This window comes from Ammospiza caudacuta, chromosome 1 (genome assembly GCF_027887145.1).
Source record: "Ammospiza caudacuta isolate bAmmCau1 chromosome 1, bAmmCau1.pri, whole genome shotgun sequence".
Lineage (NCBI taxonomy): Eukaryota > Metazoa > Chordata > Aves > Passeriformes > Passerellidae > Ammospiza > Ammospiza caudacuta.
Window position 1 is genome coordinate 112,402,698 of NC_080593.1, and position 14,781 is coordinate 112,417,478.

At 40.4% G+C, this 14,781-nt stretch overlaps 1 protein-coding gene across 3 annotated transcripts in view; it reads left to right on the top strand.

The window, feature by feature from the left end:
• The window catches only part of DTNA (dystrobrevin alpha), a 221,843-nt gene that overhangs the window by 123,548 nt on the left and 83,514 nt on the right, over positions 1-14,781 (top strand). For 2 of the 3 annotated variants that reach the window (XM_058809272.1, XM_058809280.1), the window contains exons 1-2: positions 2,389-2,473; positions 8,239-8,319. In XM_058809272.1, the coding sequence (XP_058665255.1) occupies positions 2,389-2,473; positions 8,239-8,319 (166 nt within the window). Of the gene's footprint in view, positions 1-2,388; positions 2,474-8,238; positions 8,320-14,781 lie in introns of those variants that run through there. The other variant, XM_058809263.1, reaches the window with a different exon arrangement.

Below are 14,781 nucleotides of genomic sequence, written 5' to 3' on the forward strand. Positions count from 1 at the left end.
CCTCCACTAAAGGGACACTTCTACAACAGGCTTTCTGGTGGAAGTGGAAAACATACTGTACAATTTGCATTATTTGAAAAATACTTTTTGTTACTAAATTTTGACTGGGAAAATTCTTCCACATGGTGAATAAGGTCACAGGTGAGCCACATTCCATGCTCTGCAAGATATTTAAAAGCAATAGCTAAGGAATATTTTTCTCTAAATGTCAGTATAAGGCAAGTAAGAACAAAGTTGCACCCCTTATGTTTTTGATAAAATTTGTAGCAATCACTCTGAGAGCAGTAATTACTTCACAAATGCTAGAGAACATTGGTGAAATGAAAACAGCAAATTATTAACTGGAGAAGCATTTGTAAGATTTAGGTGTCAGTGGTGTCAAGAAGTGGAAGATGATGTCATCCTTGTGCCAAAATCAAATTATCCCAATCTCAGTCAAATAACACAGGTAATATGTGGTCTGAAAACAAGTTGCACATTGTGGAATAATGCTGAATATAGGAGAAGTCAGAGAAAATTATGACGGCTATAACCAACTCTACAAGCAATAAATATTAATCAAAAATTGTGTTTGCTCTGAAGAATTCACTCAACTGTCCTGCCTAGTAAAAGATATTATCTTTTCAAAGGGCTTTATTAACTCACCTGTCCTATGAGATCTGGTCATTTCCCATGGCAAATTTGTCTCCTACTATGAGTTTCATTAGAAACAGAAAGGAGTGGGGAGCTCAAGCCATGGTTAGTGGAATTTTATCGCTTTTAATTTTTTATGGGAAGAGATTTAAGGCTGATTCATGTAAAAAAGACATTACTTCTTGCTGTCTAATTAAGATGCTAGTTGGGCCTGGCATATCTTGAGGTATCTCATTTTGCAGGGAGGTTTGAGTCTTCCCTGACACCTCCAAGACCCCAGCTGCCTCACATCAAAGGCTGAGTGACCACTCCTGTGAAGCACTATCCTGAGAGCTGCTATCCCTGCAGAAAGGGAGGATACATTAGCTCAGACTTCACGCCATGCTACACACATCCCTGTCACTCCTGGGCAAATGGGAGCCTACTTGAATAGGAGGTGAACTTGAATATCCCTGCAAAGAGGCTGCATCCATACCCTTTGTCCCCTTCCTAGTGGGACTGCTTCTCACATCACAAAGCATCCATCATAGATAGCACTTTAGCAGAGTCTTTATCAGTACCCTGAAAATTGAATAGGCTGCTTGGAAAAGGCAATTATAATGTACCACCACTTCATTTGAACTGTGCAGTTTGAAAGGGAAAAAAAACCACAACAAAACACCTCTTATGTGATTGCCTTCCCGTCTTTGTGAAATAAAAGGAAACTTATTTTCTGTCTTGAGTTCTTTGGTGATGGTAGACTTCAGCATCCAGTACTTTCATCCTTCCTGTTGTATACATATGGAGGTTTCCTGTGGGATACAGTGCAGTATTTTTGATTGCAGGCTTGTATAGAACATCTCCTTTGTAACCTGGGTAGTGTGATGTTATTTTACACAGTCTAGTTGACATAAGGATGGAGATTAAAATGCAGGTCAGAAGTTCTAACCAGACTTGGCAGGCAGGAAAGGATATTGGTTCGACAGGGTAATTACCCATAGGAAGTGGTGATGCTGACACCAGTTTTAATTTTTTGAGTGCTGCTAAAGATGTTTATCTTCACTCTGAAAGCTTTGGTCTTTTATAGTTTGAATGCTGTCTGTGAGAGAAGCTGTCACTTTTCTCTCTGCTCTATCCAGCAGTAGTGCTCTTCAAAATAGTCAAAAGATTTTTTTTATCTGAAAACAGAAGGAAAATATATTCTTACTTCTGTGCCTTTTTGTGAAAGGCACTCTCATTTAACCAGAGATACACTGCCCTGAATTTCAATGAATATTGGGAGAGTGCTTGCTTGGGTAAATAACATGTATTATGTTATGGAGTAGAGATTTAATTTCTGTTGTTTGTTGTTTGTTTTTTTTTTGTCTCCTCCACATAGAATTGGCTAGAACATACTTTTAGGGACTATAAAATAATATCCGAATCTTTTATAATTTCTTCTCTCTTACATAATTTAAACTGAGGATTCCTTATTTAAGAAAACCTAAAATGAATTTCAGAGCTTGTGTTATGTAAGCCAGTTAGTTACATCAAGCAGAAAAACTGAACACTGCCTTTGGGAGAGAGGGGCGGGAGGGGGAACAAATGCTTGAAAGCAGAGTCCAGAGAATGGAGGGCAGTTTGGGGACCAGGTTCTCCACGCAGCACGCCACAGAGACGCCGGCAAAAGGCACCGGGTACACGTGGAGCACCAGCCAACCTCCAAGGTTCTTCAGGAGCAATTTTGGATGCTTATGTACATATGTTCAGTCTGGGAATAATGCTTAATGTTTGCACATGATTTTGTCTTCCAGAATGATTGAAGATTGTGGGAAAAGAGGAAATACCATGGCAGAAAGAAGGCAGCTGTTTGCAGAAATGCGTAAGTACTTCCTGGAAATGTTTTGCTGTGATAGACCAAGCCAGTTGCTATGCAATGTCAGTAAAATTTATGCAAGCTTTCCACCTCAAATCTCCCTTGCACAAATGAATATCATGAGACCAAAACTGCACGAAAATGGGCTGATTTGACCTAAGCAGGAAAGAGAGGTTTTCTACATCAGATTTTTTAATTGAATTATTTATCTGTAGTTTTCTTAAGACAAAGATGATGGAGTACAAAGGTTGCAATGAAGAGGGATAAAGGTCTCCAAAAGCTACATCTTTTTTTGGAGGTATCTGTAGTGGGTTGACCCCAGGCAGCTTCCAAACTCCCACATACTTGCTTAATCCCTCACCAGCCTCCAGCAGAATGGGAGAGAATATAGGGAGAGCAAAAGCAAGCAAACTCCTTGCTTGAGATAAAGACTTGATTAGGTGACAGAAAGAGAGGGAGAAAATTACAACAGAAACCAAGAGCCAGTAATGCAAAGGTGGCTATTCCCCACTTCCAAAAGCAGACTGATGCCCAGCCACTGTGGAACAGTGGAAGTTTTGTCTGCCTTGGAAGACAAAACTCCCCACCCCCTACTTTCCCTACCCCACTTTTACTGCTGAGCGTGACATTATATGGTGTGGACTAACCTTTTGGCCAAGTGGGGCATCTGTCCTTGCTGTGTCTCCTCCCAGCCTCTTGCCCATCCCCAGACAGCCCTGGGAGGGGACAGAGTAGGAAACAGAAAAGCCAGAGTGCTGTGCAAGCACTCTTCAGCAACAGCTGAAACAGTGGTGTGTTATCAACACATTTTAGCCACAGATCTGAAATAGAGCACCGTGCAGGCTGCTCTAGAGAAAGTTAACTGCATCTCAGCTAGACACAGCACAGGGACTCATGTACTTCATACCTCACTTCAGTGTAATTTTTTGTAGTTCCTAATGAAGTCATGTACTCCCTGCACGATAGTGTGTCAGGGATGTACCATACCAACAATGTTCCTGCACTTTTGACAGTCATCTCTAATTTCTCTTACAATCCACTCTTTCTCCAGGAAGTTCTGCTGTCAAGTTTGAGACTGTCACTCTGTTACTAGATTTACCTGAGTTTTGTGTGTAATTACTAAGCCTCCTGTTGTTTGTCCCCTGGCTCGTAGTAAACTAGGACAGAGCATCTCCCTGATCTTTGGTGGCAGACTAAGATGGGCATTACTGGGACTGGAATTGTTATGCATAATGAAAGTGCTAGTGAATTCAGTGTGTGAGCCCTACATCTGAGCTCTCCAAATTAAAGATTTCCCACTCGGATGGCCTACCAAGAACTGGTTTGGCCCATTCCACAGTGTCCACTGGCTCTGTTGTGCCCTGTAATTGTTTTAGTATCACACAGTGCTTGCTGCTGTAACTCATGAATATTTCTCACTGATCTTTTCTCTCTGGTGCACAGTGACAGGACCTGAGGAAATGGAATGAAGCTGTGTCATGGGAGGTCTAGGTTGGGTATTAGAAAGAGATTCTTCACCCAGAGGGTGTTTGGGCACTGGAACAGGCTCCCCAGAGAAGTGGTCACAGCAGCAAGCCTGACAGTTCAAAAAGCATTTGGACAATATTTCAAGTACATGGGGTGATTTTTGGGAGTATCCTGTGCAGAGCCAAGAGTTGGACTCAGTGATTCTTGTGGGTCCCTTCCAACTCAGGATATTCTTTCATTCAGTTGTCTCTTGTGTACAGCACCTTGGAACCTTGGAGGGAGGTGTTGTACTTTGGCCAGAATCAAAAAATGCATTTGTCCATTAGCAGAACATACTGTAGTTTTAATTATAATTACAGAGGGGCATTGATTTTTATCAGCTCAAGTCAGTGACATAGGTACCATTAATTTCAAATAGTTTTAAATACTCCTAAAATATTTAGGACTTTGCTGTGAAAATTTGTGGTTTGTTTCCACAGTTTTGAAGGCTCTTTTGATGTTGGATTGTTTAGCAGGAGTTAAGGAGGTATTGGGAAGATCACCAGCTGGAGGCAGAGGAGGGACCATTTTCCTGTATTACACACCAGTAGTTACAGTCTGCTATTTTCTTCTTTCACATTTTAGTATTTTGGCATACTTACTTCAGTCTGGTTTATCTCACGTGTGCTTCCCTTTTCTGTTTGCCTGCCTCTGTTCCTCCACCTACTGCCTGTGTACACAGAGAACTGGATGTTCCAACTAGGTAAAATGAGGGGAAAATATTAAGTCTTTGTGGAAAAACTAAATGTATTTTAGCCATCTTCATAAAACACTGACCTTTGCATTCTGAGAGCCCCTCAGACACCTCTGTGTGTGGAGGGTGCACATCACTGAAACCAAAATTCATCCTAGGATTGCATTCAGCTGTGTGCAAGCCCACACTTTATTATGTGTAACAAAAACCATGTGCTCCTGATGCCATACATATTGTGGGCCATGTGAAGCTTCTTAACATTCTGATAGGCATAAGCCTGTGGCAATAGGTAAATTCCACAACCTGCCAATATCAGAGGAAGAAAATTCATAATATAAAGGCTTTTGCCAGTGTTTTCAGTTCTTGGGACCTACATCTGCAAGTCTGTGATTGAAACCTCACAATAATTGTACAAAGTGGGTCATGCTCCAGACTACACAAGGTAGAAAAGAGGGGGGAAAAAACAGAAAAAAAAGAAGTCCAACTTTTCAAGCCTTTTTAAGTGGGAAGTCTGTCCTGAACAAGGAATTGAAGGATTTGATTCAGACTTTAAATTTGGACCACTGTGATTTCCCTGTATTTTGAGAGGTCCAGTTCAGCCCTTTTTGTTTCCTTTCTTTCAAAAGAGGCATCCTTCTAGTTCCAAATTACAAACATTTGTGAATTGATATCATTATTATTATCACCTTCTGTAGAGTTCCGTGATTAAAGCTTGTGTTACAACTCACAATGCTCTGTTGGATATCAAGCCACCAGGTCCTAGTCTTACCTTAGTCTGACCTGACATGCCCAGGTGTATCCACACTGATGAAGAGTTCAAAATGTGCATCACTGTTGGCACATATTATCCAGCCAGAAAACAGCAGCCAAAGTTGCAGCGTGTCCCTTTGTTATTTTTGCAAACTGCCATCAGTGTTACTTGACATGAGCATATTCAAAGGAGACAGAGTGAGGCATTGCCAGGAGGCAGAAGAAAGGAGAGGCCACTGGCAGTCCTGTAGGGAAGTTACAAATTTGCTGTCTCATTCGCTGTGCTCAGTCCTGGACATCTTTCCATTTGTTTAGCAGAACTCTCCATCACGTAAGTGATGGCGCTTTTCTACAGAAGCCATTTGACAAACAGATTTCTGACTGTGGCAAAATGTGAATCATGACAAAATTCAATTGTCTATTCCAGGGTCGTCTCAGCAACACCTACTCCCCAAATAATATCAAAATAATACCATCCACTATGTGTGCAAATAGTAAAAAAGAAAATAAAAAGCAGTGTTGCCTACAAATTTGTTTATTTAGAATTATTACTGCAACCTCAGAAGCTTAGTGAGCCAGAGTCTCACTTTGCTTTCACTTTTAAAACCTTGTTAAAAGGCTGAAATTTTATAAAGGAGCATTGGAAGTTTATTGATAGCTTTCACTGAAGAGGGAAAAAGTTACATTAATTTTACTTATTTTTCCTGTTAAAAAAAAAAAGCTTAGTGTTACAAGCTTTATCCTCCCTTTCACCTACAAAGAAATTTTCCTAAAGCTGTCAATGAGATACCAATGGAGAAGGGAAAAACCTGTATCATTTTAACAATAGAGGGGATGATGGAAAAACTCACAAAAATACTTCCCATACCTGATGTTAAGTAGTCAAAGGTAATTTCTCCTAGGAGCAGATGGTGTAACTGGCAAAAGGGAGTAGCTGGGAGCCTTGGGAAGATGGTGTGGGAGAATTTGGTCAAGAAAAGAGCAGAATTTGGGGAGAATAGAGAGTATCGTTCTCATTTTCATGTCATAGGCCAGAGCACATTTGAAAAATTGGGTCTGAAGGATGACCATGTTTAAAAAAGTGTGGGTGAACAATGCTGCCACATGCAGAATGGAAGCTTCAGGCAAGATTTATCAGGGAAGGAAGCCTCCAATTGAGGCACAAGGTGCAGAAAGGATCCCCCTCACGCTGGAAACTCCTTCTTAGAGAGTAGTCTGAGTAGAGTTCAATCCAGTCCTAGCCCCAGACTTGGTCAAGAGTTTATTTCTTAAGCATTATAAGATGTAATTGATACTTTATATGACTTCATGATGCAGGATTAAGGATAGCAAACCAAATATATTCATAGAAATAAAATAAATATTTAAATTGGTGATAATGATAACAATTAAGCTAAAATATTTTATTCAAAATTGTTTACCAGATAGTATAGATATTTATAACTAATTGTATTGGTCACTATTTATTAAATAAATCATTTCAAAAATAGCTTAATAATTATCAAGTACAGATTGGTGTTACTCACCCATATCAATACTGGGGGCAAATCTCTTCCACTTGGCCTGAAGGAATAGCCTTGAGGGGTGTCCCCAGTCAAGGGAGGAATTGCCACAAATGTATCCAGAAGGAAAGTGTTGAAGTCCCTGCCATTAAAAAATGGAACTGAGCTTTTATAGTATAAAGTGATTGACTGTCAGTCAGATGTTTCTAGGCTCCCTTGCCAGCTCAGCAGCCTCAGATAAGTTATCAGTGTTATCACTTGTTGCTTCCTTTATCAGGAACTTTGTGTGCCACATCCTCAGCAGTGCTGATTTCTCTCAGGCAAGACTGTTTCTCATGTCCCCAGAAGGTTTAGCTTTTGGGTTGTGAAGTCAGGCTGGTCTCAGCATTCCCAAACACCTGAAGCAGCATGATCCACCTTCTCCATCCATCACTGATAACTTTTGCAAGTGGGAGAAAATTTGAGCTGTTTTACCCCCACTTAGACAGAGTATCCTGCTACAGATGCCAACGTGGCCATATGTTCTGCAGTTCAGCTGAGAAATCTCAAAGCATTTAGGAAGCCTGTGTAAAAGCAGGGCTGTATCCCACTCCTCTCTTGACTGTACCTTGTTTGGATGAGTTTGTTGGACACTGTGCCAGGTTCTGCTCCCACACTGGCCCCTGTGTCCTGTCCTTGTTTGTGAGGGAGCTGCCACTCAGTTTGTTCCCATCTCTTGGACATGTTTGGAAATGTTGCTGGATCTTTATGTTGCAGCAGCCAGGGCCAAGCTTTGTGTGGAGCACAGAGCTGACCCTCAGAGGTCTCCGTTGCAGAGAACATACATCCTCAAAGTGGAGAAAGGCTGCACACCCTTGCCATTGCCCCCTTCTGCAGATTGCCATAAATCTTTATGTTACAGCACAGTATGTTTTCTGGGTTTGCTGGCAATACCTTGCCCTGATGTGGCATGTCAGCTAAAGATACTTGTTATGGGCTTTTTTTGCTGAATATTAAAATTCAGCTGAGGTTTTCCCTGCTGTTGGAGCCTGGCCAGTGTGTCTTTTAGCCTGCAGCTTGACCAGATTGTTCTTCAAAGTGACAGACACAGTGGGCTGACTATTCCTTGCCTTCCTTTCTAAAATTCTTTTAACACTGTAGCTCCTGACATTTCTCTTGTTACTCCTCACTCCTCTCTGCTCTCTCTGCAAAGGAAAGAGCCTTGAAAATTGTTAAACCGAGGTAGCTCGTGTGTCCTCTTTGTTCCTTGGCTTCCCTGCTAGCAAAGAGACACACAGGTCATATTCCACCCAAACGTCACCATTCTTCTCTTCCACTAGGGGCTCAGGATCTGGATCGCATCCGCTTGTCCACCTACCGAACAGCATGCAAGCTTCGGTTTGTTCAGAAGAAATGCAACTGTAAGTATGCCAGCACTTCCCTCACCTACATTGTTACAAGCTTTCCTCTGCACTCTGCAGTCTGTCCTTTGCACCGCTGACAATCCAAGGCTGTGTGATGTGGCGTTGCAAAGGACGCTCATCAGAGTGCCTGGGCAGGCTTCAAATATTAACCTGTTTATGTAAGGAACTTGCCTCAAATATGCCAGTGATTCAGTCATAGAAAGGTGGGGCAGGATACAGGCCACAGCTTTAATTAATAAGAATGTTAACTACATTCTCCAATGTTCTTGTGAAATAGCATTTGTGAGTTTCAGCAGGGCCCTGCAAATTAAATGCTTTTATAGCAGCTCTGTGAGAAAAAATGCTGCTTTTAGTCCTCTTCTATTTAGGGTGCAGCAAAGTAAGTGCAACGTTGGTGACACCCCTCTATTTCCAGAAGGCCAGCTAAATGCAGCTCTTCTGAGAGACTGAACCTGCTTGTAATCTCTGCATATCTGTCTTACTCCCTCTAGGTTTTATTGGGAAATTTCTCACTTGATTAGTGATCTTTTTTAACTTCTCTTCTGAGATTCAGTCTTTTTCCCTTTACAGCTGCATTTTCTATTAGCACAGTCACGTGCTGTGAGCTTTAAAGGTGAAATACGTATAAAATCTGTAATGGAGTGTATCCTTTCTTCTCCATCCAAAATAGTATGCAAATACTTAAAAAGGCAGATTTGGGTATATGTGCTTTACTGGACCTTTCCACACCAATTTAAAAAAATCCCCTAACCAAGGGCACTCTTGTCAGCAGTAGCAGTAGGGAGAGGACAACACAGAGAAAATAAGTGTTTTAGTCCTCACATACAGACTAGAATGACAGCCTGGCTATGCTTGTGCTGCACACAGTGGTAAGTACGTTAAAAAATGCTCACTGTGGATAGAAATTTACCACCCTGTTAAGTTCCTAGTTTTGGGGTTACATCTGTCTGTGTTACAGAAATGTTTCTCTTATGCTGTCCAGACATACTGGAGAGGCCAACTTGTAATGAAAAATATTTTGGAGAGTATTTACTGTGTTATTAGCCACGGAGCTGATAGTTTAATCACTTTTGTAGCACACTTCTCATATTTTTAATATGTCCTTAGCTGAAGTATGAATTGAAGGTTTGGTATCACATTATAAGCAATCTGCCAGACACAAAACCCAGGGGGGGTTAGTACCTGCCCAGCAGCTGGCTTCTCCCATTCAGGAGCAAATGTGTTGAAAGACGCTATTATGTTGCATTCAGTTGTTTTTTTTTAAATCTTATGTTTAGGAGGATGACATTTTCACTTCATTTTCATGGTAACAGAATACAGTAGTCTGAGGTGACAAAAGTATCCAATTAAATGGATGGTGGTAGCAAAGTATGTGTGCAACTGCATGCAAAGCAAATAAAAAAAAAACCCAAGGGCTAAAAATAGCCTCATTGCTGGAAGTGTCTGTCTGGCTGAAAATATACTGGTTCTTAATTTTAATTTTGTGCCTCTTATTTATGAGCTGTGATCTGCTTTTGTGGAGTTGTTGGTTCTCCTCATAGAGAATTAGTGCAGATGCCCTGCAGTTTGCCAGTTTGTGCCAAGTAGCTCGTGGATGGGACTCAGCTTCTGGTCTCCATTGATAACCTAGGAGGAGTAATTTGCTGATCTTGTTTAAAGATTTATACTGTATCACTCTCTCCTTAAGGAAAAAAAAAGTAAAAGGAGAAACTTATAATGTCATGCTAAGTATTAGGTTCTGTGCCACTTAAGAAATAGTGCCTGCTGCTCTGGAACAGGCTGGATTGTGTGTGTCTTTTCACCATCAAGTACAGTTTCCTTCTCCTTGTTTCGAGTAGACTGCTGCTCTCCCAGATAAGTTTCTCTTATCAATGGGAAAAGAAGTCATTCATTCACCTGGCAGGTGTTCAAGCAATGGCTGTCCAAGACAGAGCTGCTAAACATAGAGCCACTAACTGAGCACTGCCCTTGAAATGGTTAATATCAGACCTCTGGCTCATGTCAGCTACTGTTTTGGGATTTTTTTCTCCCTACAGATACTGTCATTATGCACCACCCAGCAGTAATGAGACAAAAAAGAAAAAGGTATCATGGGGGAAAAAAACCTTTCTGCTGCATCTGTGCTGCTGCATTTAGGGTAGACTATAACAAGAAAAAAGCTCAAAGACAGTTCTGCTCCACTCCCAGTGCATAGCACCTCCTGTCACTCAAGCCATCCTTGTCTTCTTTCAGCTGTGCCCTCCTGCCCTGCCCTGGCACATTGGCCCAGACTTACTCTGGAAAAATTGCTTGGAAAGACTGCTTTTGAGGGGTTCTTTTAAAGAGCTAATTTAATAAATGGCTGAGAGCTGCTCTTGGCTACAGGCTGAAGGTGTATGAGGATGGAAGCAGAGAGCTGCTTTCAGGGCCAGAAGTGTTTGTTCCAAGGAAAGCAGAGCAGAGGCTTTATTAGCACCATCTTTTTTACCCGGAGGTGCCCATTAGCATAGGCAGTCATGGGATATCATTTAACAGGCAGCTACATATCACACACAGTGCACTGTTTGTTTCTGCTGCCTTTAATGCAGACACAGACACAGGTTCATCTCCTGGCCTCCCTTTGAGAATTCTCTCAGTACAAAAGCAGTTTTTTTGCTGAAGCTTTCAGCAGCAGGGTGGGTTTTACTGGCAAAGTAGGCAGTGTGCAATGGGCAAAAATCATATTCTGAGAGACATTCTCTCTTGCAGAGTTTCTCCTGAGACTAGGTAAATTATCTGGGTAAAAATAAGAGAGAACATGACTATTTATCACCTTTTACCAGAATATCACTACATATGTTGTACCTTGAGTACTACCACTGTTGATCAAATAATTTGCTTTGCAAAATTATTTCATTTTCATAAGAAGATTTCTTTGCAGATATTTAGTGAACAGTCTTCAAAATTGCAAATATATGTCTTTCTGACAATTCTACACAACTTTGAGAAAATATTCTGTTTGTGGAAGGTACTTCTTTTATAAAAATGTCTCTGAGCCTTTTAAAGTGACAGTTCAAAAACAATCATCAAAGTGTGAAAAAATCATTATCAGTCATTTCAATTATTTGTCAACTAGGATGGAATTTAATCCAGTCCAGCCTTGTTCTTCAGAAAAGCAAAAAATTCTTCTTAAGCACTCATAAAAAAGTAGATAAATTTGAAAAATCTCCAGTGTTATCTTTCAAAGAAAAATTCCTGCAAATTTAAGTGTTCCTCTTTACCTAAGCTAGCACTGCAAATAAATAAAAACATTTACAAATTATTGTTGCCACACCTTTGAATCTGGTAAGTGCCCAAATGTGGGATGCAATGTGTTACAAAAATCCCAAAAGCAGGAGACATGCAAAATTCTGAATGCAGAAATCCTAAAAGCTGGGAAACCTTGTTAATTCACCATGAATATAAACTAATTTTATGCTTTTTATTTCTGCTGACAATTTCTAAAATTGGAAATAATGAAAAGAGAAACTCTGTAGGTAATGTAGGTACTTTTGAGGATTTGGTGGGAATACAAAGAGATAATTGCAGACTACTTGCTGATTGCTTTGCAGAATTCCTGTAGCAATAGACCTGTTGCAATAGCAATAGTCTTCCCTTAGTTATAAATACCAGCACAAGACATAGATGCCTTTTTTGGGGAAAAAAAAAATCAAATAAATACTAAATTCTGGAGAAGATATTGAGATTTGGGCATGAATATTCCAAATGAATGTGAAAACTTGTGGACAGATGACCTTGGAGAACACATTACTGGTGATTATGTCATCTTTAAATCCCACAGTGTAAAGCGAGGAGTGTATGAGCTGACTGTGGCCATTTTACTGGCAGATGGCTTTGGATATAGTCTTGGAAATAGCAGCATCCTAATAATTTGAGGTTAAATTTTATTATTTGGGGTAATAAAAGCAACTAGGAAGCAGGTGCAGGTACCTGATGAAACATGCTGCATGTTTATTCCAGTCTGTACTGTACAGAATACACAAAATGGGAATAGCTGACTTTATCATATAGATTTTGTAAATGTGCTTCAAAGATGGTCCTAGACAGTGCACACTGCAAGAGTCAAGGAGGGAGATGGAAACACTACAGGTGAGCACTGTGAGGTCTGAAACAGTCACAGAACTTGAAAACCCTATGAGCCAATGTTGCTCTCACCAAGTCAAACAGGAGAATATTGTCCTTTACTCTGCAGGTGCATCAGAGCAGGTTCTGGAGCTCCTGAGTACATTCTCAGCAAACACAACTCCTGCTCAGCACCCCTTACTGCCAGGAAAATGCTGTCTTGGCAGAGTTGATTTGCTGCTGCTTATCCATGGCATCCAGGCACAGAAGCATCTTAGGCTTTCCTAAAACAAGGATGAAAGACCAATGACAGCAGTTAGACCTGTCTCTTGACATCCACCAGTATCCAGAACCACCAAACCCCACAATTTATAATTTTTCCCAGGGATCATTGTGCCTTTGATTTGTTTTAACTCTTCTTTCTCAGTGAGTTTATTAACATGCTGAGATGAAATACCACATTCACATGCAAATTCCCTCTGGGCTATTGTGACAACCAAGAGTAAGATATAACAACAAATCATGATAAAAACCATTATATCATTAAATATCACTCACTAATACAGAACTATATGGCTGGAAAATTTCTCCTGTCCTTGATGAACTATCCTAAATGTGTTGTGAGATCATTCTGTGACTGTGACAGCAAAAGCAGATTTTGTTGATTTCTCTAGATCAGAATAAACCATTGACAGTTGAAATTGTGAATCAAAAGCTGTGCTGGTGATGGTAACATGTGGCTTAATTGAAGCAGACAAAAAGGGAGCTTGTTTTTCTGGCAGTTTAATCTCAACACCTTAGGGTGTTGGTGTCTTTGTTTCTCCCTTCAATATTGTTCAGTGTGAATGATTTTTTTTGTTGTTGTTTAATTCTTTTGGCCTATCTGGGTTGTAGTACAGCAGTTTGTTTTCTATTCATAGGGAGCACAGCTGCCATGACTGTGATGGAATCCTTATGTATGTCCAAAGCAGTCTCCTCCACCTCCACTTCCCTTTGTTCTGCTTCCTTTGGGCTTGTGCAGTCAAGCTGAGGCATGTAGGCATGTCAGCTTAATCTCTGTACATGCTTTTGGGTGCTTCCCTGATCTGATCTGCCTTTTTACATTTGTTTTAAGTTAGGATAATTTCTCCCCTCCTGAAATGCAATAATTTCCTAGTGAAAATGAATGACAGTTACTGTAATTACATTATTTTTAGGTGCTTTTCTTAAAGCTCTTTTCTGTCTGTACTCTTAGACCTCCTGTAATGCTACAGCAAGCTGCTGAAAATGGGCTTGTCCTAGAAACTGACTATCTGGGTATGAAATGATGAGATCAGCCTGTATGAGCTACAGGCCCCCATCATCACAGCAAGCAATTTTTAAAAAATTATTTGATTTAACCTAAATAAAATTGCTAGGGCTTAGGGTTTGACTGTATTTTTTTCTATGGTGGGCTGACACTTAATGTATCATTTTATCTCATCCCATTCAACATGCAATTCACCACAAAATGAAAAGTCACATTATCTGGTACTTGTAGTAAAAGGAAAGGACAAGTAAGTCTTGATTCCACTGGAAATGGTGTGTGACCTTTGTGTTATCCAGTGACTGAGGAAGTTAACAGGACATCCAGGTTCAACTTTCTTCTTCTGCATGAGAAAATCTGCACCAAGTTTACACATCCAAAAGAGTTCCCTAGAAACAAAGCTAGAGGACACTCACGAGAGTTCCAGTCTGTCCTATTGATGTTTTACCATCGAATCCTTCATAATTACATGTTGATTGATTTAGGACCATGTAACTGCTTCTCTTTACTCAAACGAGGCCTCTTGCCAGTGTAGTACAAAGACATTCATCCTTTGACTCAGTGAGTATTGATTTTCTCAAATAGAGTGCACAACAAATGTGCAAAGGCTATTTTCTCAAATAGAGTGCACAACAAATGTGCAAAGGCACAAGAATCCCGTGAAGATCCCTGCCATGGCAGGGGGTGTTCACTGTCACTGTCCTGCCTTTCTCATCTCAAGTACTGTACAGCCCATGCAATTCTGTGCTTGCCCCTTCTTTTCTTTTACTCAGAATGACCATCAGAAACAGAGACTTCAAATTATGATGATTACAGAATCGTTTAGTTTAAATAATTTAATTCTTCATCACTGTAGTTTCCATGGTTAGTGCTCTATTCTTATTGTTGGGTTTTATTCTGTTTTTCATTTCATCTTGGAAGCAATAAAGCACAAGATAGTTTCAGGCTGGGTCACAGAGCAATCAAACTGAATGACAAGCAGTGTTGCCTACTTGAGAAGTGCAAAAGGTCTGCTTGGCTGCAATTTGAAGCAATCTGCCTCTTGAATTTGTGATCATGGGAGTCTCATATTCTTCTAAACCCTGACTGATCAG